The sequence below is a fragment of the Gadus chalcogrammus genome, chromosome 2, assembly GCF_026213295.1.
Source record: "Gadus chalcogrammus isolate NIFS_2021 chromosome 2, NIFS_Gcha_1.0, whole genome shotgun sequence".
Lineage (NCBI taxonomy): Eukaryota > Metazoa > Chordata > Actinopteri > Gadiformes > Gadidae > Gadus > Gadus chalcogrammus.
Window position 1 is genome coordinate 13,597,822 of NC_079413.1, and position 22,274 is coordinate 13,620,095.

General features: G+C 44.5%; 2 protein-coding genes across 3 annotated transcripts in view; one reads left to right on the forward strand and one right to left on the reverse strand.

Moving 5' to 3' along the window:
- The first annotated feature begins 691 nt into the window (after positions 1 to 691).
- On the forward strand, positions 692 to 6,418 carry LOC130401909 (uncharacterized). The gene is made up of 5 exons (XM_056605939.1): positions 692 to 820; positions 1,204 to 1,376; positions 3,000 to 3,110; positions 5,543 to 5,674; positions 6,166 to 6,418. Exons 1-5 carry the CDS (start codon positions 805 to 807, stop codon positions 6,352 to 6,354), a joined length of 621 nt encoding a protein of 206 aa, XP_056461914.1. The 5' UTR covers positions 692 to 804; the 3' UTR covers positions 6,355 to 6,418.
- Positions 6,419 to 19,193: 12,775 nt separating this feature from the next.
- The window catches only part of samd14 (sterile alpha motif domain containing 14), a 49,896-nt gene continuing 46,815 nt past the window's right edge, over positions 19,194 to 22,274 (reverse strand). For both annotated transcript variants that reach the window (XM_056582025.1, XM_056582029.1), the window contains exons 9-11: positions 20,915 to 21,043; positions 20,592 to 20,747; positions 19,194 to 20,427 (exon numbers count right to left, since the gene is read on the reverse strand). In XM_056582025.1, the coding sequence (XP_056438000.1) occupies positions 20,272 to 20,427; positions 20,592 to 20,747; positions 20,915 to 21,043 (441 nt within the window). In that variant the 3' untranslated portion in view covers positions 19,194 to 20,271. The remainder of the gene's footprint in view (positions 20,428 to 20,591; positions 20,748 to 20,914; positions 21,044 to 22,274) is intronic.

Below are 22,274 nucleotides of genomic sequence, written 5' to 3' on the forward strand. Positions count from 1 at the left end.
GTAATTTTCCTTGTCTTTGCGCAAGATACAAGACTTCTTAAAAGGATGTAGACAATTCTATAATTAAATACACCCACGCACACACACACACACACACACACACACACACACACACACACACACACACACACACACACACGCGCGCGCTCACACACGCACGCATACACACACACACACACACACACACACACACACACACACACACACACACACACACACACACACACACACAGACAGACAGACAGACAGACAGACAGAGAGACAGACAGACAGACAGACAGACAGACAGACAGACAGACAGACAGACAGACAGACAGACAGACAGACAGACAGACAGACAGACAGACAGACAGACAGACAGACAGACAGACACCCGTTATAATTGTAATATGACGATTATATTAATTGAAATCAATCCACAATATTTTATTTAGTTAATCGCATCGATTCGATTAATCATCTAAAAAACTAAATCTTAGTAGGCTACATTGGACCTTGATTTTATATTAATTGGTTAAAATGTAATTGTTGAATGGCCTCTAGATAAGCCTTATGCATTTCATCCCCTTACTTCACTCTTTTGACGCATGCCGTTCCCACTTCGTCACCGAGGAGTCATCCACTTTACTCCAACTAGGCTTATTAATCCTTCTTCATAATACATGATCGCCGTCAGTGGGGAAATCCCATGTCCTGAATATTTCAACATAAATAGTACATCTGTTAAGCAAATGGAAGACAAGACACTTATTGTTAGCCGTGGTGATAACGAAGGTATAGGCTATTACAACCAACTGACACGGAATGAACCTTCTTCATTGTAAGTGAATATCCCTTTGTGCATTTGCAATCATTTAAGGTCTTTCCTATGAGTGTATACGTCTATTTTGCGCTTTATAAAAAATGCGGTGTACCATTTGCTGATACTTTGTATTTGAAATGCTGCATGATTGGCATTTTTGTTATTTTTATATTTGTGATTGCAAATGCGTCACAAATGCGTGCAAAACGATCTTAACCCGTTGTTGCAATGAGACGTAAACAACTTTTGGTGTCTGACAGGTTATGTGCGAAAAATTGCGCCCTTTTTACGCGTACCGTGGGCGCTCGAAGTTCATTCTAGAGAGTTCTATGATCTTGTGCAGAACCTAGTGTAACCTCGCGGTTAAAACTATGTTGGTAACTTTATTTCCTTCTGCGCAGTTTTAGCCCTGCAATGCTGTCTGGCTTTGTTGGTCCTGTCTGCACCATTACAAGACAGTCGACTCACCCTTGCTGATCCGGAGTTTAAACTGGCAGTTGTACGCTCAAATACTTTAGTAGAGAAGATCCTTGAGGACATACCTGTCGTGCACAAGAACACCATTCACAGTACGGTAAGTTTAGACTAAAACTTTTTTGAATGAGGAATTAGCAGTCATTTAACGGAATAGACGCGTGGTATTCACCTCAAAATCGTATTATGTAAAAAAACAAGCAGGTAATTAGAAATGTTTAAATAAATGTTGAGCTTAAAGGGGACATATAATTAAAACAAAATTTTTCCTGGGATTTGGGGTGTTGTTTGAAAAATTTGAAAAAAGTCTGTACATGATTTTTTGAGTGAGGTATGCATTTCTGAAAGCCTACAGTTACCAAACGAGCGAGTCAGTTTCGGCGCCCCCTCATACGTAGGAAGGGGGCACAGTTGAATATTACCTCCCACTTCCCCACTCCGCTCCAATCAGAGCATAGCTAAGATTTTTTGGACCAGCGGATGAGCAGCTCCGGCGGGGGGAACTCGACGGCAGCCCGGCAGCTCAGCTCCGGGACTACAATCCCTTTCTCTGCCACATTGCCGCCGAGCTCCCCACGCCGGAGTTGCCGGAGTCCGGAGGAGGAGACATGGAGGAGAAAGGGATTGCACTCAAGGAGCTGAGCTGCCAGACTGCCGCCGAGCTACCCCTGCTGACCTGCTGCCGAAACTTAAGCGGCAGTTTAACTCCCGGAGTACACCCGCCGGAGCAGCCAGAAAGCATCGGCGGCAGTTCAGCTCCCGGAGTACACTGCCGGAGCTGCCGGATTGCCGCCGAAGCTTCCGCGGCGGCCAAACGGCTTTGATGGTGGCCGGGGTGGCAGTCCAGCAGCTACGGCGCGGGGAGCTCGGCGGCAGTCCTGCAGCTCAGCTCCCGGAGTACAATCCCTTCTCCTCCATGTCACGGTTCATGGACTTCAGAGAGTCCAGGCCAAAGTTCCTTTCCCCCAATTCTTCTCAACCATGGCCGAGATATCCCCCACTACTAGTCTTTACTTGTTGTGGAAGTACCAGAGATGACAGACGCAGTCTTTATGATTAATAATATTACCCGAGGCACACATAGCTTTTGGCGTGATATTAGATATAGGTTGCAAACGGCAACAATCCTTTCTCCTCCATGCTGTGGTTCATTCTGACAGCTCATTGGTCAATGGGCAGCAGCTCATTTGCATTGAAGCTACAGACCCCAGAAACAGTGCATTCTGAAGGGACTGAAACAGAAGAGAATAGCGATAGGCGTGATTTTCTTTCCTAAAAGCTATTTCCAGCCAACAGCTTCAAAATCATGTTTTCTGGAACTCAAACGAGTAGGCATACTTGTGGCTGCAAGTCCAGGCACGTGTATTCCTTAAACACTGCCCAACTGTGCCATGCTTTGATTAAAATGACATAAATATGTGCGGCATGTGCCCCTGCATCCCAACCAGGAACATTAGTTATGAGAAAGTCAAGAGTTTAGTGGATGCTAGTATGTTCAATTGCCAGCCAAACTGTTCGGGCTCTGATCTCCAGCATCCACAGTCGACAAACCAGGGATAATTTTAGCCTCGTTGCGGAAAGGAACTGAATTCCCAATACGTCGCTTTGGATAAAAGGGCTAAAAGACAGAACTGTGCACCAACCACAACCTTGATCAACTACTGTGCATTTGTATATCGTGCTGCTCTGTTCAGCTGTGTAACCAGAGTGTGTGGCTTTGTAGGGTCTCATCCTGGAGCCCTCCAGCCAGGGGCCCATGCTGCAGAGGATGGTATTGACCCTGGGCATCCCCACCCCCCCGGCTCTCATGCCCCTGTCGGCTCATTTTACTCTGGTTAGTATTTCGAAATGTCCGTCAGAGAGAGAGAGAGGGACAGACAGACAGACAGACAGACAGACAGACAGACAGACAGACAGGCAGGCAGGCAGGCAGGCAGGCAGGCAGGCAGGCAGACAGACAGACAGACAGACAGACAGACAGACAGACAGACAGGCAGGCAGGCAGGCAGGCAGGCAGACAGACAGACAGACAGACAGACAGACAGACAGACAGACAGACAGACAGACAGACAGACAGACAGACAGACCTTCAATTGTTTTTTCAACCATAACAGAATCCTTCAGCTTTAAAAGACCTTAAAGTTACCATTAGTTAACATTATTTTCTTAAAAACATTAAGGAAAGGGGCCTGTTTCACAATAGTATCTTATCTCAGAATAAAAAGGTTCGTAATTGCCTTTTTTATTAACCTTTCTTGGATTTATAAAGAAAGTTAATTAAAATACAAAAATATATCTTAAGAATGGTCATACCCTACTTTTTAGATATTTCTTATAAAAAATAAACTTACAATTGTTGTCACATTGAAAAGTTATGCCTTGCGTTTAATTGGTTCTATTGATTTTATAGCTTTATAATTTTATCATAGATTTCTTCTATTCATAATATGTATATATGCTCATTGTAAGGTGTTGCTACTAAAATATTACAATTTGGTATGATATTATTATTGTAATAATATAGAAATAGACATGGTTCTAGGCTACTACACTGTAAATACACAATTTGACTTCACTTCTTAGGAATTTACTTAATCACTGAATGAAAGTGATGATTTATACTAAGTCAAAAAGTTGGCAAACATATATTAGAAAGTTTAGGTGGAGCTCGGATAAGTGATACTGATAGGAATGACAGCATAGAAAAAACAAATAGATCGAAAAACCCAGGATGGAAATGTAGGGAAAATCAAAACAATGTCTATGCTTTCTATGCTACTTAAAGGTCCCATGACATGAAAATCTCACTTTAGGAGGTTTTCTAACATAAATATGAGTTCCCCTAGCCTGCCGATGGTCCCCCAGTGGCTAAAACTTGCGTTTGGTGTAAAACACGCCTTTGAAAAAACTGAGGCTCAAGCGCGCTGATTTGGAATGTCTTTAGGTATGTCGTCACAAAGCATCTAAGCTCCTCCCCTTACTCTGCCTGGCCCGCCCAGAGACGTTGGCCCGCCAATGAGACACGACCGTGCGAGCGCCACATGTGTGTGTGTAAATGCATACACTGTAACGCAAGTGTTTCTTGTCGGTTCTTTGATGTCTCTTGTATTTCCACAACAAGACTGTAGTGGGGGTTATCTGAGCCATGGTTGAGAAGGAATTGGGGGAAAGGAACTTTGGCTTTGACTCGCTGAAGTATATGAACTGCGACATTCCGCCGGTTGCCGCGAGGCACCATCGCCATGAAGCACCACCGCCCGGCAGCGGGCAGCCGCCAGCAGGCAGAGCGCGGTTCAGACTACTTCAGATTGATGTGAAAGTGGAAGAACCAGAGACGTCGCGTATAAGCGGATAAGCGTTCTGCTTTTGGTGTTATGGCGCATAACACGTCGGACTCTCGTCTCTGGTATTTCTATAACGAGACTCGTAGTGGGGGTTATCTCAGCCAAGGTTGAGAATGAATTGGGGGGAAGGAACTTTGGCTTTGACTCCCTCAAGAACATGAACCACGACATGGGGGAGAAAGGGATTATGGCGGCGAATGTCTCCCGCTTGAGCCCCGCTTCCCGCTGCCGAGGGACCACCGCCGGAGGCGGAGGTGCCTAAGCGCTGCCCGGCAACAATCCCTTTTTCCCCTCCTTGGCGCGGTTCAGTCTACTTCACATTGATGTGGACGAGGAAGAACCAGGAAACGTCGGAGAACCCAACGCGGTCATTTGAGATTCATAATATCGGCTCACATAGCTTTTGGCCGTGATAATATATATTATATGATATAGATATCTATGTAGGCTATATGATAATATTTAGATATAGAGCTCCAGGACTCCTGTGTGTTCTAGAATATTTACAGAACACGGCTAAAGGCTGTGTGCGCCTCGCCATTGCGATACATACACTGTAAACAGAGCGCACGGTACCGTGGCTGCAAGCTGCTCAGGGCCACACCCCCACCCTCCTCCTTGACCCGCCTCGCTCCTCCTCATTTGCATTATAGCTACAGACACCAAAACAGCGCATTTGGGGGAAGCTCAATGTGCGACTGGCTCGGAGTAGCTGCAACTCTGCACCACGGCTGAATTTCGGGAACGTCTTTGAATACTGTGTTAGTTGCCCACTAATACCTATATTAAAGAATACATAAAATAGCATGTCATGGGACCTTTAAAGATCGAGCAATTCATGAATTTAGTGTAAATTAATGAAAAAGGTAATGGCAGTAATGTTAACAACTTTTTTTAACAAGAGACATTTTGCTCACCGCAGGAGAACAGCTTAAGCCGCATGTCAGTGGGGATCAAGCTGCAACAGGACCTGCTGGGAGCTCTGGCTGCCCGTCTAGAGGGGCTGGACGACCTCAGAGCCGACCTACGAGACCTCCTCACTCAGATCAACAAGGTAAAAGCAGCACGCACACACACACACACACACACGCACACACGCACGCACACACACACACACACACACACACACACACACACACACACACACACACACACACACACACACACACACACACACACACACACACACACACACACACACACACACACACACACACACACACACACACACACACACACACACACACACACACACACACGCACAGCAGCACCCCCCCAAGCCTGGCTATGGCCCTGCATGTGCAAACATGCACCTGTCATGCACAAACACACAACAAAAATTGATGCATGCATGCACCCAAACGATTTCACCCACCCAACCACACTTACACTTTCATTTAAATTTGCATCTGCAAGTTTAATACAATGAACTACACGTACTTGCATGCAAAACCACACATTACGTACAGCACTCACATACATTTGCATTTGCACTTACGAAAATGTTTGTGTTTGTGTCTGAACCCACGTGTGTTTGTTTTGTAGATGCAAGAGCTTGGCAGGTGGAGTAGCGACGAGCCGTACCAGAGTCCCGACATCGCCGCTCATCTCCACGGTGACTATGAGTTGCAGGTGGCCACTCACCTAACCTTGACCCAGCTGCGGGCCTTCTGCCAGGACATCGTTCGCAGCATGAGAAACATCAGCGTCTACAGACCACAAGAACAAAGATGATCGGATATTACTAAACCTCTTCAACCATTCACTCTCTCTCATGCTCTATACTAACTCATCCTTCCATTTCCCTCCCTGTCCTTTCCCCACAATGCTGTTTATTTATTTATTCAATCTTTTTTATTATTAACATGTGCTTGACATAGACACATGACAACAAAGATAATATATATTTCTTATTTATGAATAGTATTTATTATGTATTTATCTGTATTTTGCTTGTTATTTGAATACTTTTTGTATTTATTTGTTTATGAGGCTTTGTGATTGAACTCTCCCAACAGTTTTTTGCACAACTGTATTTTCTATGCTGTTTGATGCTGTGTATGTTGTGTAGGCTTATTTATGGGATATAACGTAGGTAGAGCTGGAAAGAAATCCGCGTCACAAGCTTGATTATTTGGAGAAACTTGAAGCACAGCATTTGTCCTGGTTGAATCAAACACAAGAAGCACAGTGTTTTGAGATTGAGCAATCTCACTGATGAGTTCCTCGCTGCGCCATTGCTTCACTGTGAGACATGTTTATGACAGATGAGTATCCACGTGGTTTGGAAAAATCTCTAAAGTAAACTCTCATCTCATTTTCGTCCGCTTATCCGGGGTCGGGTCGCGGGGGGAGCAGCTCAAGCAGGGGGCCCCAGACATCCCTTTTAAAGTAAACTGTAACAGTTTTTTACTGAGATTACCAAGCTTATTTTCCTGACTTTTCCCCCTCAATGCTTATTCTTGCTTGCCTGTTGGAGTCAATTATTGACCTGTGGGAAATGAGAAATGAGGAAACAGAAGCTTTGCAGAAAGTTATAAAAGTGCATTTATTATAAATGAATTATTTGGGCCTTTTGGCTCTGTATTCAGAATTTTGTGTTTTAGATGTATCATCTTTTAGAGCTTCCTGGCCTTGATTTTTTATTAACATTTAGCTGTAAACCCTATGGGTAAATTTGTTCTCTTTTGAGACGTTGCATAATGTAGAGAAAACTATTCTGTCATATTTATTTTTGTGTTGTAGGCTCAACAATGACATTTTTTGATCTTGTTTTCAATAACTTAATTTTATGGGCAGTTTTACATTATTTACAATAATAAAATTGAGGTACATTAAATGCATGCAGTTTGCTTGTTCTTATAGTGTCTCATATTAGTTCATTGTGTTGTGTTACTATTTTTAAGGCAGTTATGCCAGAAGAGTGAGTGAGATACCAGGCCGATGCACTTTCTTTGGGTAAGGCCAAAAAATGTACTTTCTATGCTGTTTGATGCTGTGTAGGTTGTATGGGATATAACGTAGCTAGAGCTGGAAAGAAATCCGCGTTGCAAACTTGATCCCATGTATCCCGGAAATGTCCCTAATGGCGCGTTTCCACCAAGTGGTGTGGTTAGGTGTGGTACGTTTGGTGCGGGTAGGGGCATTACGGTTAGGTGCATTATGGTTAGGTGCGGCTCACGTTTCCACCGAAGACAGTATGGTAGGGCGGGGTTTAAGCCAGATGGCGATAGCCGCGGCAGCTACGTAAGCATCGTGACATCATAGCACCCGACACAGTGCAGCCTGCTGATAAGTTCAATGAAAAAGAAGAACGCGACACACTAAACAAAGAGCAACAATGTAGGACGTCCAAGAAGGACGGCAAACTTATGCGTGACATTTTATTCAATAAACTAAGCTTTGCCCGTTCAGAAATACGTTGCGGGTACTGTGTTTGTAAAGGCGGCTGCATGCTTCAGCGTTGGTGTTACGTTGTTGCGCAAAATTTACTCAAAGCAATTCATGCTCCCTTTTAGGTTGCGCGTGTTGCGCGTGTTGCCAAGCAATTTACCGCCAGAACAGTTGGTGGAGTAATATGTGGAGGAAAGTTTTTCGTTGAAGACGACCTCGAGAATGACGTCTTTGTCTGTGGGAGTCGTTGGTTTGTTTATGTGCCAGATCGTGTTCTCCCCATACACAGTGAATGATGGCAACAGACAGAGGAACAGGGGTGATGAAGTTGTTGGTCATTGGGGTTGTATAAATGTGCATATCTCTCTACATTTTAAAACGACATAATGTGTTGGCAGCAAAGTTAACTTCACTTCACGTTAATGCTTTTGTATATGAGCCTGCCGGGTGATACTCCAGACAGGAAGTAGTAACCAGACCAGCAGACCAATCACAGCCTTGCAGGCTGGGCGGCTCGCGTAAAAGCTTACGTAAAAAATGACGCAAGTCTAGAAAAATCGCCCGACGCACGCAAGACGTGAGAAGTCGCGCAAGGGGTGCGCAAGGGGTGCGCAAGGGCGCGCAAGTGCCTCTTGCGCTTGCGCTTGCGCTTACGCTTACGTAACTGAGCATAAATCGGCCTTTAGTTTCCCCCTGTCGCACGCATGTGACGATTCTGTCGACCAATCGACGGCTTGTGTGGCTCGCAATCGGACCAATCAGGAATGTGTATTTACGTGCCTGCTTTGTTTCGTAGTATGCCGCGTTTCCACTGCAGGGTGCGGAACGGATCGGTTCGCAAAGGTGCGGTAGGGAGGGGGCGGTATAGCCCAGCTCAGTTCCGAGGTCGCGTTTCCACCGCCGACAGTACTCTTTAGAGGCACCCAGTGCAACTTTCGAGGCTAAAAATAAACATTCAATTTCTAGTCTTTTTTACACGTAGTAAGTTTCAATAACTCCATACCATTACATACCGACATTCAAGCAGCAAAGATGAGACGTCTTTGTGTGGTGAGAACTGATAGAAAATCGATAACAACAATGCCGCCATTTTCTTTATTTTTTGTAACCTACAATAAATAAAGCAGGCTTCCAGTCAATGGAAAAATGGCTTCTCCCCACCGGCGATTGTTGTTGTTTACGATTTTCTATCAGTTCTCACCACACAGCGACGTCTCATCTTTGCTCCTTGAATGTCGATATGTAATGGTATGGAGTTATTGAAACTTACTACGTGTAAAAAAGACTAGAAATTGAATGTTTATTTTTCATTGAATGTTTACATAAAGTTGCACTGGGTGCCTTAGGTAGGCCGGATGTCGATCTACGCGGCAGCTACGTAAACATCGTAAACAACATCTTCCGCCCCAAGAATGCAGACGAACGTCCCCACCTCCTTGTTCGCCCAAGCAAGCGTTTTACGCGACATGTTAATTGTAAAAAATAATACCTCGAGGCTACTGTTTGTTTGTGTTTATCCCCACGTCGCCCGGAAGTGATGATTCTGTCGACCAATCAACGGAGGGGGTGTGTAGCTAGAATTTCCAGGGACCCTTTCAGGCGTCTCGTCTCGTTTTCAGTACCCCAACGGTGGAGTACTGAAAACGAGGCCAAAACGGGTACAGCTAAGTCCGGGTCACGCCGACTTTTGGCGCTGGAAACGCAACCCGTACCGCACCATTGCGAACCGATCCGTTCTGCACCCTGCAGTGGAAACGCGGCATTAGAAGAATGGGGGGCAGAGAGAGAGAGGCGATCGCTACCCGAGATCGCCAGGAACGCACCCTGTGACAGCTTGCAGCGGAGTAAAATTTACGTTTAACGACCTGTAGTTTGCTGGACTGCTGGGCGATCGCACCAGAGATCGTCAGGAACGCACCCCGGGGCCGCGTGGGAGCAGAGTTATAATTTAAAAACACGGTGTCCAAGTGCTCAGTGACTCTTGTTAGTAGGCCTACCCCAACAGAGGAGTACCGGAAAATAGATTGCGGCTAATCGCGGCTCAGTATGCTTATTTTGGGACCCCGCCTACTTTTTGCATGGAAAAATGAACCCTACCGCACCTAATCGCACCTAACCGTACCCCACCACTATGCCATCCGGCTTAAACCCCGCCCTACCATAAGGGCCGAACCTAGCCGCACCTAACCGTAATGCACCTAACCGCACCAAAACGTAACACACCTAACCACACCACTCTGTGGAAACGCGCCATTAACGGCCGTTTACTGCCTGTGGCGATCGCATCAACCACGGGCAGTGGTGGGTGTGTGAGGCAAACGTTATTCAGCATATTGCACCACAGTCACTATCACCATCTGCCCCAGTTGACAATTCTCTTTGTGCGTCACAGTGGAGTTTTGTAACGCTTTTCAATGTTTTGCGTCACAGTCGGCCCCTAGCTGCCCCAGTTGACATTTCACATCACTTACATACATACATTTCTCTACGTTTTGCGTCACAGTGTGCCCCTTGCTGACCCTGTCGAGTATTTCAACGTTCTGCGTTCAATTTCAATAAAATAATGTAATTTATATATAACAAATGGACAATGTGGACAATGGAAAAAGTTGTAATTGCTTTATATTCCTTTTTTTTTAATAATGCAATAGTATCTTCTCATGGAAAGAAAAGGAAATATTTGATTTATAGTAAATCCACACACTTAAAAGATTTCAAGGAATACTCTGTATGATAATGATGATCTTTGCAGCTGCTCGACATCATCAAATAAATGCTGGCCATGTCTTTTTTTCTGCTCCAATGGAGATTGGAGCAAAAACCCAACACACGACACGCAAACAATGGTCAAGTTCAAACCAGGGTAGGCAGGCAATTACTCAGATGGCCAGAGTTCGGGGTTTCTTGGCCCCGAAGATTGGTAGAAAGTCTGTTTAGAATGCCATTAGCTTCCTCCATGGAATCAGAAATTCTCCTGCTGTGTCTGTAGAAAAATATCATGAAATTTGAAGGGGTGATACTGACAGACAAACAATAACAATTATAGTATAGTATAAGTATTTTCCTCATGATAAAGGGAGAACGTTTGTGTGGGTCCAATTTTTCAATATTTCTACTCATGCAGTCCATTTCTCAGCTACACATTGATTTGCAATAGAAAACAGTGAATTTAATTCCAATGGGTGTACTTACCAGTCTGAAAGGTTCACTAAGAAATTTTGAAAAAAATTATCTATTTTGTACTTCTGGGAAGATCTCCCAATTCCGGTTTATCTCTGCTTTGGGAAAGGGAGGGAGGGTGTCATGGTCTGTCTGTTTCCTTGTCTTGTTTTGGTGTGTTACATGTTTTACTTTGGTATCTCCGAATTGTTTCTCCCCATGCTGTTACTCTTTGCGTGCCCTGTGTTTAGTATTTAAGCCCTTGTCTTTCCTTTGTTCCTTGTCGGATAATTTTAGTTTGTGGTGAGTTGTGTCCGGTGTGTTACCTGTGTTCCCGGTGTTCCCCGCGTCACCCGTGTTCCTTGCCTTTTGCATTAATAAATTATCATTTTATTGAACTGTCTGCGATTGGGTCCTACCTGCCTGCCTGCCAACCGCTAACCTTGACAGAATGATCCGACCATCATTGGATCCAGCAGACGCTCTTTTTGTTGGAGGCTGTGTTGGGGCGTACGTGCAGCGCTGTTGCTTCAAGGCCCGGGTTGGAGGGTGCGTTATGGACCATCAGAGTGGGGTGGTGAGTTTGGTGTGCCATCCGGTTCCACATTTCTCTCCAGCCCCTGAGCTGACTCCGGTCCCCGAGCCCTGTCCTGTTCCTGAACCCTACTCCTTCCCGAGGGTGCCCCTCTTCCAGAACTTCCAGACCTTCCAGAAGGGGTCCGCCCTCTACCTTGCCTTCCAGAGGGGTTCCGCCTTCCAAACCTTCCAGACCTTCCAGAAGGGGCCCGCCCTCTACCTTGCCTTCCAGAGGGGTCCCGCCTTCTAAACTTTCCAGAAGGGGCCCGCCCTCTACCTTGTCTTCCAGAGGGGTCCCGCCTTCTAAACCTTCCAGAAGGGGCCTGCCCTCTACCTTGCCTTCCCGAGGGGTTTCGCCTTCCAAACCTTCCAGACCTTCCAGAAGGGGCCCGCCCTCTACCTCACCTTCCTCGAGAGGGGACCCGCCCTCTAACTCGCCTTCGTCTTCGCCGATCCCGGCCACCTGTGGGTCTTCGCCGTTGCAGGCCTCCAGAATTTTTTTGGGTTCTTTCCTCCTGGCTCCCCCCCACCCACCCTATTTGGCTTCTTTTTTTTTTGCATGTCGTGGGTCGCCTGGTAGTCTACCCTTAAGGGGGGGTACTGTCATGGTATGTCTGTTTCCTTGTCTTTTTTTGGTGTGTTGCATGTTTCTCCCCATGCTGTTACTCTTTGCGTGCCCTGTGTTTAGTATTTAAGCCCTTGTCTTTCCTTTGTTCTGTTACGTATTTTAAGAATCTAAGCTACCCACACATAGACCAAAATGAAGCAGGACCAAACATATAAGCCGTAAATACTATACATAGCCACAAGGGGAGCAATACCTTATTGGAGGCTGCTCCAGCCACAGATAGCAGCACTTTTATATATACGAAGAAGCCGAAGTCATTACGTCACCCCGGCTACGCCCACTAGGCCACGCCCACTTGGCGGTCTCTTACCTGTGCGCCCAGTGTGAAGAGACCAGAGATTAATAACCACACGCGCGCAGGGTCACGGGCCTCTGCCCGTGGCCCATAGATCAGAGATTTGCAGCGACACCCGCGAGGGGACATGGGCCTTTGCCCATGTCCCGTAGTAGCCAGAGTTATTATCTCTCACACGTGTTCCATTCTTTAGCTACAATTCCCTCCGTATAGCTTCAGTTACCATGCCGAAACATGCAGACGACTTATAATAAATGAAGTGAGTCTAAAGCAACCCGGGATTGGACAACTTTCTTTGAGAAAACGCAACATATTTGGTGACCCGAGACGTTTGGAAGAAAGTCCTGAGAAATCCCGGCGGGCGCGACGCTAAAACAACTTCAACAGGCCCGCACGTCTGAGGTAAGTATAACTCATTGTTTTAAAGATTAAATCTGAAATAGGATTGGTTATAAGAACATTTAGGTGTAAGTTTGTTTTAGCCACCGTCCGGTCGTTACCCCCCTGACCCCCGACACACGTGAAGTCCCCACCGCCCCCCCCCTCCAGGCCCCCTACACACGAGTACCCTCTCCCCCCTCTCCCCATCCCTTTGTTTACCTGGGCGCTCCTGGCTGTTTGATAAGGCAATGGTAGCCTGCACAAAGGGACCCCCGGTGTGTTATGTCTGTCTGTCTGTCTCTGTCTCTGTGTCTGTCTGTACCACGTGGTAGGTGGTTTTTGTGTTATATGATGAATGTGTCGAAGTTAAGCCGAGAACATCATAAGGTAATTGGTGAATGTCTCGAAGTTAAGCCGGACCACCATAAGGTATATTTATTACCGACCATAAAGTTCCAAACTCTTTACGGTGGGGGGAGGAAAGGTCAGGTTTTTAACGTTAATCTAGCTTAGTTGCATATTAAAACGGAGGCTTGGCCAAGGAGTTCAAATTGGATTGATTCCTCCCGGTTCAGTTAAGTCTAATGTGCAATTTTGATTAATATAGAACGCAGCCGTAGAGTGTAACCACGTGGTGTTAAAGAGACGGCGCGTCTTCGTGACGTGGGTTTCCTTTGTCCAGACGTCCGCCATCTTGGGTCTTGCAGAGACCAAGAGCAGCGGGGAGCCCAACTACGGTGTTACATTCTCTCTCCCTCTTCCTCTCCCTCTTCCTCTCTCTCGCTCGTGAAACCCCCCCACTCCCTTTGTCCCAGTCTTCACAGGTCCAGTAGTCAGACCCCCCCCCCCCATCCCCCTGAGAAGGCAACTCGCCTCTCTATTGTTAGTTAAATTGCCCCTTACCCCCTCAAACCCTCACACCTAGCCATGTGTTGGAACCAGGATGTAAATTTAGCCTTCGCGACCTGTGTGTGTGCATTGATCTTAATATTCTCTCTCTCTCTCTCTTCAGGAAATAGCAGTATATGCAGTAACGAATGCCTAACACTCAGACATTATGTTTTTCAGGTTGCTAAGCCCTTCTGTCTATTCAACATGCGTTTTGTGTATCAAAACAGGAGTGCAATAGACACGGGTTGTGTCATGCACATTGATTAGGGAACCAGGATGGTTCAAATAGACACGGGGTTCAACTGTTAAAATAATGTTTAATTAATAAATGGTTTTAACCGGTGCACAAGGCGGGAGTTAGCTCAACTGCTGTAGTTCAATTACAATAACATTTGTTTCAAACGATAACTTCTGAATTTTTCTCTTAGGTTCAGTTTTTGTTTTGTTTATAGAATATCACCATATATTTAATACCAAGATGTGCATAATTGTTGTAAGTTTGGATGACTCTTTATTCTACCTAGTTTAGACGGTTTTGATTGACCTAGCTCAAGATTCACCAGGTGTCAGACGTAGGATTGTGGCACTTCCTGGGAGCCCCCGAGCCACACGTCGACTGCACCAGGTGTCAAGACGTAGGATTGTTGCACTCCTTGAGGAGCCTCCGAGCCACGCGTTAATCGACTAATCGTTCCTGCAGAGTTCTGAGGTGGTAACGGTGGAGCTCAATGGGAGGCTCCGGGAGAGTACAATCGCGGGCTCACACGGGGAGTGGTGGCGGTGGGGCTCATGGGGAGGCCCCGGGAGAGTTGTCATTCGCGGGCTCACACGGGGAGAAATCGGGTGGGTCAGTAAGTCAGAAGGTTGAATTAATGTATCGATTTGATGTTGACCAACAAAAAACTAGATAATTATAATAATAAATACTGTTCATGTAATGGTATAGTTAGGTCTGGGACCTGCGTAGCTAAAAAAACTGTTTTGGAAATAGTAATGAACGTGTCCGGGACATGTGTAGCTATAAAATAAGTAAAGATAAAACTGAGTTTTACTTTACTTCACTTTGCTAAGACATATTCACGTTTGATGTGGTATGCAGAAAGTGGCGCAATAGGATATTGTGCAGAGAATAAGGCGTATTCACGTTTGATGTGGTATGCGATGTACATAGGAGTGAATCAAAGTGTGGGCAACATCAAATGCGAGCAATAGGTAGAATAAATGAAGATTAGGTCATCCAATATACATAGTTAGTGTAGGACAATCAGGTAGTATGATGAAGGTAACTGTTATGAGATACGGTTAACACAGAAGTGATATTGAACATGCACATTTCAACATTGTTATTTCCCTTTTACATCTTTTTGGTTATAGCAACTTGGTTAAACTACGGCGTGGTTAGCTTTAGTTGTCATTCAATGCGCATGGCTGAAGCAATGCGCAAGGAGGGATGTAGTGTGAAATTAAACCAAAGTAGATACTGTAAAACAATTAAAATTAGAATTCATGGAAATATGTTTTTGAACAACTAACTGCTGTACATGAGTTTGTATTTCTGCAATAGAAGCAAAAAGTTCCAGATGCAGACACACCCGGAGCCTACAAACTACCACCGCCAAGCAAGGCAATATCCCGGATTTACTTGAATAACACATTTTAAAACAACCATACCAGACTATGTTTGTTATTGTGTAATGTTGCTTGGTTGCGAGTGCAACCCGTTATTTCTGAATCGCTGCATTAATAATGGTACAGTTGATCTTCCTTGAGGCGATTGTTTTACAGGCCACCTGTTACTGACACGACGACGACGGAGAACCTGTTTGAAGGCTCCCATGATGTAGGAGTAACCTCTCTGAGTTGAGCCCTTGACAAGGAGGGACGAGTCTTGGGTTCATGAATTACAGGCCAGACGGCGACAGAAAAAACAATGACTGCAATAATAACAAGCCCAAAACCACCCACATGAACCGGCGCACCAATACACGAAGATCACCTGAACCCCCCAAATCCATGCCCAAACCACCCACATGAACCGGCGCACCAATACACGAAGATCACCTGAACCCCCCAAATCCATGTTAGCTTATCAATCATTTTGAAATTTTAAAATTGTATTATGACTACCAATTTTTACTTTACTTTTGCACATGATGAAAATTGTATGGCCTATAGCACATAACCAAAAGTATTAGCTCAGGATTTCTATGAATAGTTTTGTTTGTGTGCTGTTTGGACATGTGATTGTATGATAACAAGATTTATGTTCATTGTTGTATTGTTAAATAATGACCTGTATTCCCAATGAGACCCACAAGGTGAATGACGTCTCAGCATTATGAGCGCATTGTGGTTTTTTCCTCTATTCAAGAGTTTTCCACACGTGTTGATTGATCCTAATTTGACTATGTTTTCGGTGTGGTAAATGGTGTTTATGATTTAAAATATTATTGTATGGTCATCTAAGATGACCAAGGAGGGATTGTTACGTATTTTAAGAATCTAAGCTACCCACACATAGACCAAAATGAAGCAGGACCAAACATATAAGCCGTAAATACTATACATAGCCACAAGGGGAGCAATACCTTATTGGAGGCTGCTCCAGCCACAGATAGCAGCACTTTTATATATACGAAGAAGCCGAAGTCATTACGTCACCCCGGCTACGCCCACTAGGCCACGCCCACTTGGCGGTCTCTTACCTGTGCGCCCAGTGTGAAGAGACCAGAGATTAATAACCACACGCGCGCAGGGTCACGGGCCTCTGCCCGTGGCCCATAGATCAGAGATTTGCAGCGACACCCGCGAGGGGACATGGGCCTTTGCCCATGTCCCGTAGTAGCCAGAGTTATTATCTCTCACACGTGTTCCATTCTTTAGCTACAATTCCCTCCGTATAGCTTCAGTTACCATGCCGAAACATGCAGACGACTTATAATAAATGAAGTGAGTCTAAAGCAACCCGGGATTGGACAACTTTCTTTGAGAAAACGCAACAGTTCCTTGTCGGATCATTTTAGTTTGTGGTGAGTTGTGTCCTGTGTGTAACCTTATAACCCTCCTAAAGGTCAGGTTATAAGGCTGCTGACATATTTGGAAATCAATGAGAGGCTTCTCACTGCAGAGCCAATTGGCTCTAGATCCAGCCACACCCGTGGCTCCATTCTAGCCCCACAACAACTCACTCATACGACTTGGTAGTGCAACTTTGAGTAGCAACTAGCTGCTGCCCTGAAGAAACCTCTGGCTTGTTCAGCCTCTGACATGACGGAAGTACAACAAAAAAGTTTATCAGTCAGATAGCGGAAACATATTTATTTTACGTTTATTTGACAGGGACAATGCACGATATATAATTGAGCCAGATTATAGCCACAAGCAGTAGCGTGCGGTGACCCTAAATTTCAGTAGGGCAGAAACTACTGGCGTATGACTAAACCCACAATTTGTTTATGTATATATTATACACATATATAATATTGTATTATAAATTACGGTATTATATATATATTTATATATATATATATATCCTTCACATCACTCACAACCGTGGTCCATATATCCCATTGTCCTGTGCACACACTTGTTCAAAAAAGTAGACATGGGAATCAAAACACAGCGTTTCTCTTTGAACAACCACGCAGCCATTATTTATTTTCATGCTATGCTCGGGAGAAAGTTCTGTTGTTAGTTTCCCCCCTATCCTTTGTTTGTCGGATAATGTTTATGTACGGTCTGTCGGGGACAAATTCTTTTAATTTCTAACTTCTCTTCCAATTGTAACCTCTCAAATGTGATTTTTTAACAGAAACTCAACACTGTTAAGCAAAGTTGCGACACCACTCGCCATATCTGCATCTGATAAAGAAACGACTAAAGATACGCGTGGGATAATTTGAGTTAAAACAACAACAGTTCTAGAATATGACGGGGCAGACTAGACCATAGGCGTCTTTTAGGGCATCAAGAGACCAAACATTTTCGGAAAGCCTGCAGAAACTATAGACAGATAATGTGAAATTCACATTATTAAAAATAGACTTAGAGCCATGATTTACTGAGGAACTATTTTTTTGGGAGCATGCTTTTGTAAGTAGTTTGCTGCCCCACCTGTCCATATGGACGGCATGCGCCTGGCCACAAGGCTAATTTACATTTGTTGTCCCTTTCTTTGCGGTATGTTAAAGGTTGGGTATGGAATTCGCTTTTTTGGCAATTTTTGCAAAATTACTTGAAATCCTTATCATAACCCACTTACAGCCACTGAGTTAGAAGTACTGACATGAAAATTAAACAAGTCAACCATCTGTGGAACGGGCAGGGCTCGAAAAACTCCAGCCAATGATTTCCAGAGCCACCGAGTTGCATTGGACAGTAAGTACGTCAATCAAACGGTCGCACTGCAATCCCCCTCCCCCGCTCCCCGCGCGACCCCTTCGTGCACGTACTCAAAGCTCGTGACCCAGAGCAAGCTTCTGTTTGTTGTTATCCTGCGGTAGCTACTGGAGCTAGCTAACTAGCTAATGGCTCGCTCTCGCTCATCTGTGTTCACTCGTGCATGATTGCGCGTCCATGTACTTGGAATGGGTGGAGTCAGAGTCAGCGTTGAAGGAGAGGGGGTAGGACCATTTGAGTTGTTTATTTTCAAAATCTGCTGGCGTGTCGCAAATCCCATACCCAAGCTTTAAATAGTTTGGCAGTAAAATAAAAGGGCTGCAACCCCTCCAGGCTTGACGTTGCACAATAGGCTCACATTACTGTATGAACAGATACTGGAAATGTATGACACTGCAATACTGATATTCTTTACTTGTACTGAATACTACAAGTAATATATCATCTACCAACCATGCATGAAGTTGTTGAAGTTTCATTAGTTTACATTTACATTTAGGGCAGACGAATTTAGCTGAGGCTTTAATCTAAAAGATCCATGCCAGATTCACTACTAAATATACTTCAATCAATACAATCGGAAGTGCCATATTTGATGTATGTCATAGTTTACCGTCCTCAGTTGTCTGGCTCACACATTCACATGCCCGCAAAAACACACTATCACAAACACACACACACACACACACACACACACACACACACACACAGACACAGACACAGACACACACACACACACACACACACACACACACACACACACACACACACACACGCACACACAGACACACTGATGAGAGAGACATTAACAAAATACATTCAATTAATAACATTTATTAAGACGATGAAAATAAACCAAGGAATGCTTTTGGATACCATAAAAAAATAATAGCAATAATAATAATAATAATAATAAATATAAGATATTTTTCATTTAATAAATAATAATAAATGCTTAATATCTGGGACCAATGTTGTACTCAGAAACTCTGAAGCCTTGTATCACCAGGGGTGGATCGTTTTTCTTCTTAACTTTCCTTTCTTTAAACCAGCTTTCTATTGATTCAGGTTTCTAGCGGTTTCTATGTCTCAGTATTATCGCTAACACTATATGACATATTATTTGACAGAGAGTAGTCTCTTGACTTTTGCCTACTCTCTGTCTTATTGAAATTTAAATGATAGGGTTTGACTTGTATTGCAACTGATCGTTTGGTGTTTAGGAGTCTGTAGAAAATGTACCCAAGGTTACAAAATCGATACAATCTTCTGGTAGACAATAAAACCTTATCACAGGCTATACTTTAGCCAAGTCCGATTTTTCTTTCTTTCTATAAAAACAAACCCTTTGGTGCTGTCGCCAACACTTTCAAAACAAGACACTTGTCAGTTGAATGGTTAAGAAACCTGGTCAATATCAGAGTCAAGGTCACACAAAACATAAACTGATTTGTTTTTTTGCCTCTCCAAAGCCACACCTATAAAGTTTAAGAAAAAAATGAATAACCTATTTTCCATGCATTATTAAAAATGGCGTCCAAGTTCAGGGGGTTCATTCTGCAACGTGTAACAGCCTGCTTATTACATTATATCATATTTCCTATTTGATGTAATTTCAGAACATCTAAACACACCACTGAGTGTGCTGTTGTTTCTTACATTGAAGTAATGAGTTTTTAAATTCATATTTTATGTTTGACTTTGCAGGTGCCCATATTTTTATATAGCATTTGTGTTTAGTTTGTTTTACCATATTAGCAATATAATGTTTCAAAATGATAGCTTGTTTAGTCCAGAAGCTGCATGGCTGAAACATAAATAACCCAACATTCATGTTCAATGGTAAACAGTAGCTTCTATATTCTTCAGTGACATCGGTTCAATCGCCTGGGTTTATAAATTGTAATTGGTCGTCCTCTAGTGGCAGTGCCTAATTCCTGCGCTGTTCTTGGTCTTTTTTGCGCTGCTGTTTCTCTTTCTGTTTCTCAAATTTATCCAAAGCTTTGCGTTCTTTCTCCACCGCAGTGTGGATTTCTTTGATTCTACGCTTCAGTGTGGTGCGGTCGGAAGAGTTCACACCAAGTTCCTGGAGAGGATAGGAAAGGAGAGGAAGACAAGGTGAGGAGGATAAGGAGAAGAGGACAAGGAGAGGAGGGGAGAGCAGAGGTGAAAAATAAATAAAAATAATAATATTGATTACTAGATCCTCTGTTGATGTCACCGGTCCAATTTGTCCGTGATTGTCCTCACTTTCATCTTGTTGCTGTCAATCTGGAGGAGCTGTCGGCCGTCCACGTCGTGGGCGGTGAACTCAGGGACGTACTGCTCCATGCTGAGCCCCCGCAGCCACTGGCACACCTGCTGGGTGGTCCACGACGACACGGCGCACGTGGGCTCCTCAAAGGGCTGCCGGTGGGGAATAAGAGGGAAGACGTACAGAACTGGTCAGACACACAGAGCCCTGAGCTCTGGTGGGAAAAACTTTATGGGAAACCATGGAGGGAAGAAAAGGATGAGTTAAATAGAAAGAGAGTGCATGTGTGTGTGTGTGTGTATCCACTGGTACACCCCACCTCGTCGGAGGACTGTGACAGCGTTTGGTAGGGGTGTGAGGAGCGGGAGGAGGAGCAGGGGTCTAGCGGAGGGGTGGTGGTGTCCTCCGCGGGGCTCCGGGGGGAGAACTCCTCACTGAGAGCCGACTCCTAGGAGAGAGAGAGGGCGGGAGACATAGACATTGTTTTCCTTACTCTTTATCAAAGGAATTTGAAGCAACACAATAAATCACCATGCTCAGCATCATCATCGTCATCACCATCACTATCACCATCACCATCACAACCAACATCAACACCATCACAACCTCTACAAACACCATCAGACTACTATCACAACCACCATAAACACCATCACCATCGAGAACATTTCAAATCTATTCTCTGACTGATCTAAGAGAAACATAAAGGCATGCATCTTTCTGGTTCTCTAGAACAGCAGAGCCTCTCTGATTAGCCAGTGCCCACCCACGGTCCTTCTCTAATGCAATACTAGGGCTAATACTAGCTGATTATTCAAACAGATTCCAATAATCAAATCATGACCATTTACACAGCTTCATCTGAACGATGGCTGATATACTGATATAGTGCACGTACACAGGTACTCACAAACACAATATATGCACAGTACACACACAACCCCAATGCAAGGCGTTCTCAAGCTACACATACACACACACACACACGCACACACACACATGCACGTACACATTAAACACACGCACACACACACACACACAGACACACACAGATGCTCATCAACTAATGGGCATGCTTGCATACTCCCACTGATGTTTCTGCACAAATGTGTATGCAACCCTACACACAGGCACGCACACAATCACACACAAAGACAGACACATACACACACACACACACACACACACACACACACACACACACTCCCACATATTCATTGTAAGCCTTAAAACCCATTAGGAAGGCTTTTGATGGAGATTTAATGGCCTTTTTTCCACTTATCAGTAATGGAGGGGAGAGAGAGAGAGAGAGAGAGAGAGAGAGAGAGAGAGAGAGAGAGAGAGAGAGAGAGAGAGAGAGAGAGAGAGAGAGAGAGAGAGAGAGAGAGAGAGGGAAAGAGAGAGAGAGAGAAAATGAAGAGAGGAAATGAAGAGAGGAAAAGGAAGAGATACTGACAAGCAGGATGGTAACATTATGTGTGTGTGTGTGTGTGTGTGTGTGTGTGTGTGTGTGTGTGTGTGTGTGTGTGTGTGTGTGTGTGTGTGTGTGTGTGTGTGTGTGTGTGTGTCTGTGTCTGTGTGTGTGTGTGTGCGTGCCGTGCATGCATGTGTGCATGCGTGTTTGCAAATATCGAAGCTATATGTTGGGCTTGTTAAAAGAACTACATCGGTCCGAAATG

Coding starts and splice junctions, on each gene's coding strand:
- LOC130401909 (XM_056605939.1), top strand. Junction 1,377..2,999: donor AGAACACCATTCACAGTACG/GTAAGTTTAGAC, acceptor GTGGCTTTGTAG/GGTCTCATCCTGGAGCCCTC. Junction 5,675..6,165: donor TCCTCACTCAGATCAACAAG/GTAAAAGCAGCA, acceptor TTTGTTTTGTAG/ATGCAAGAGCTTGGCAGGTG.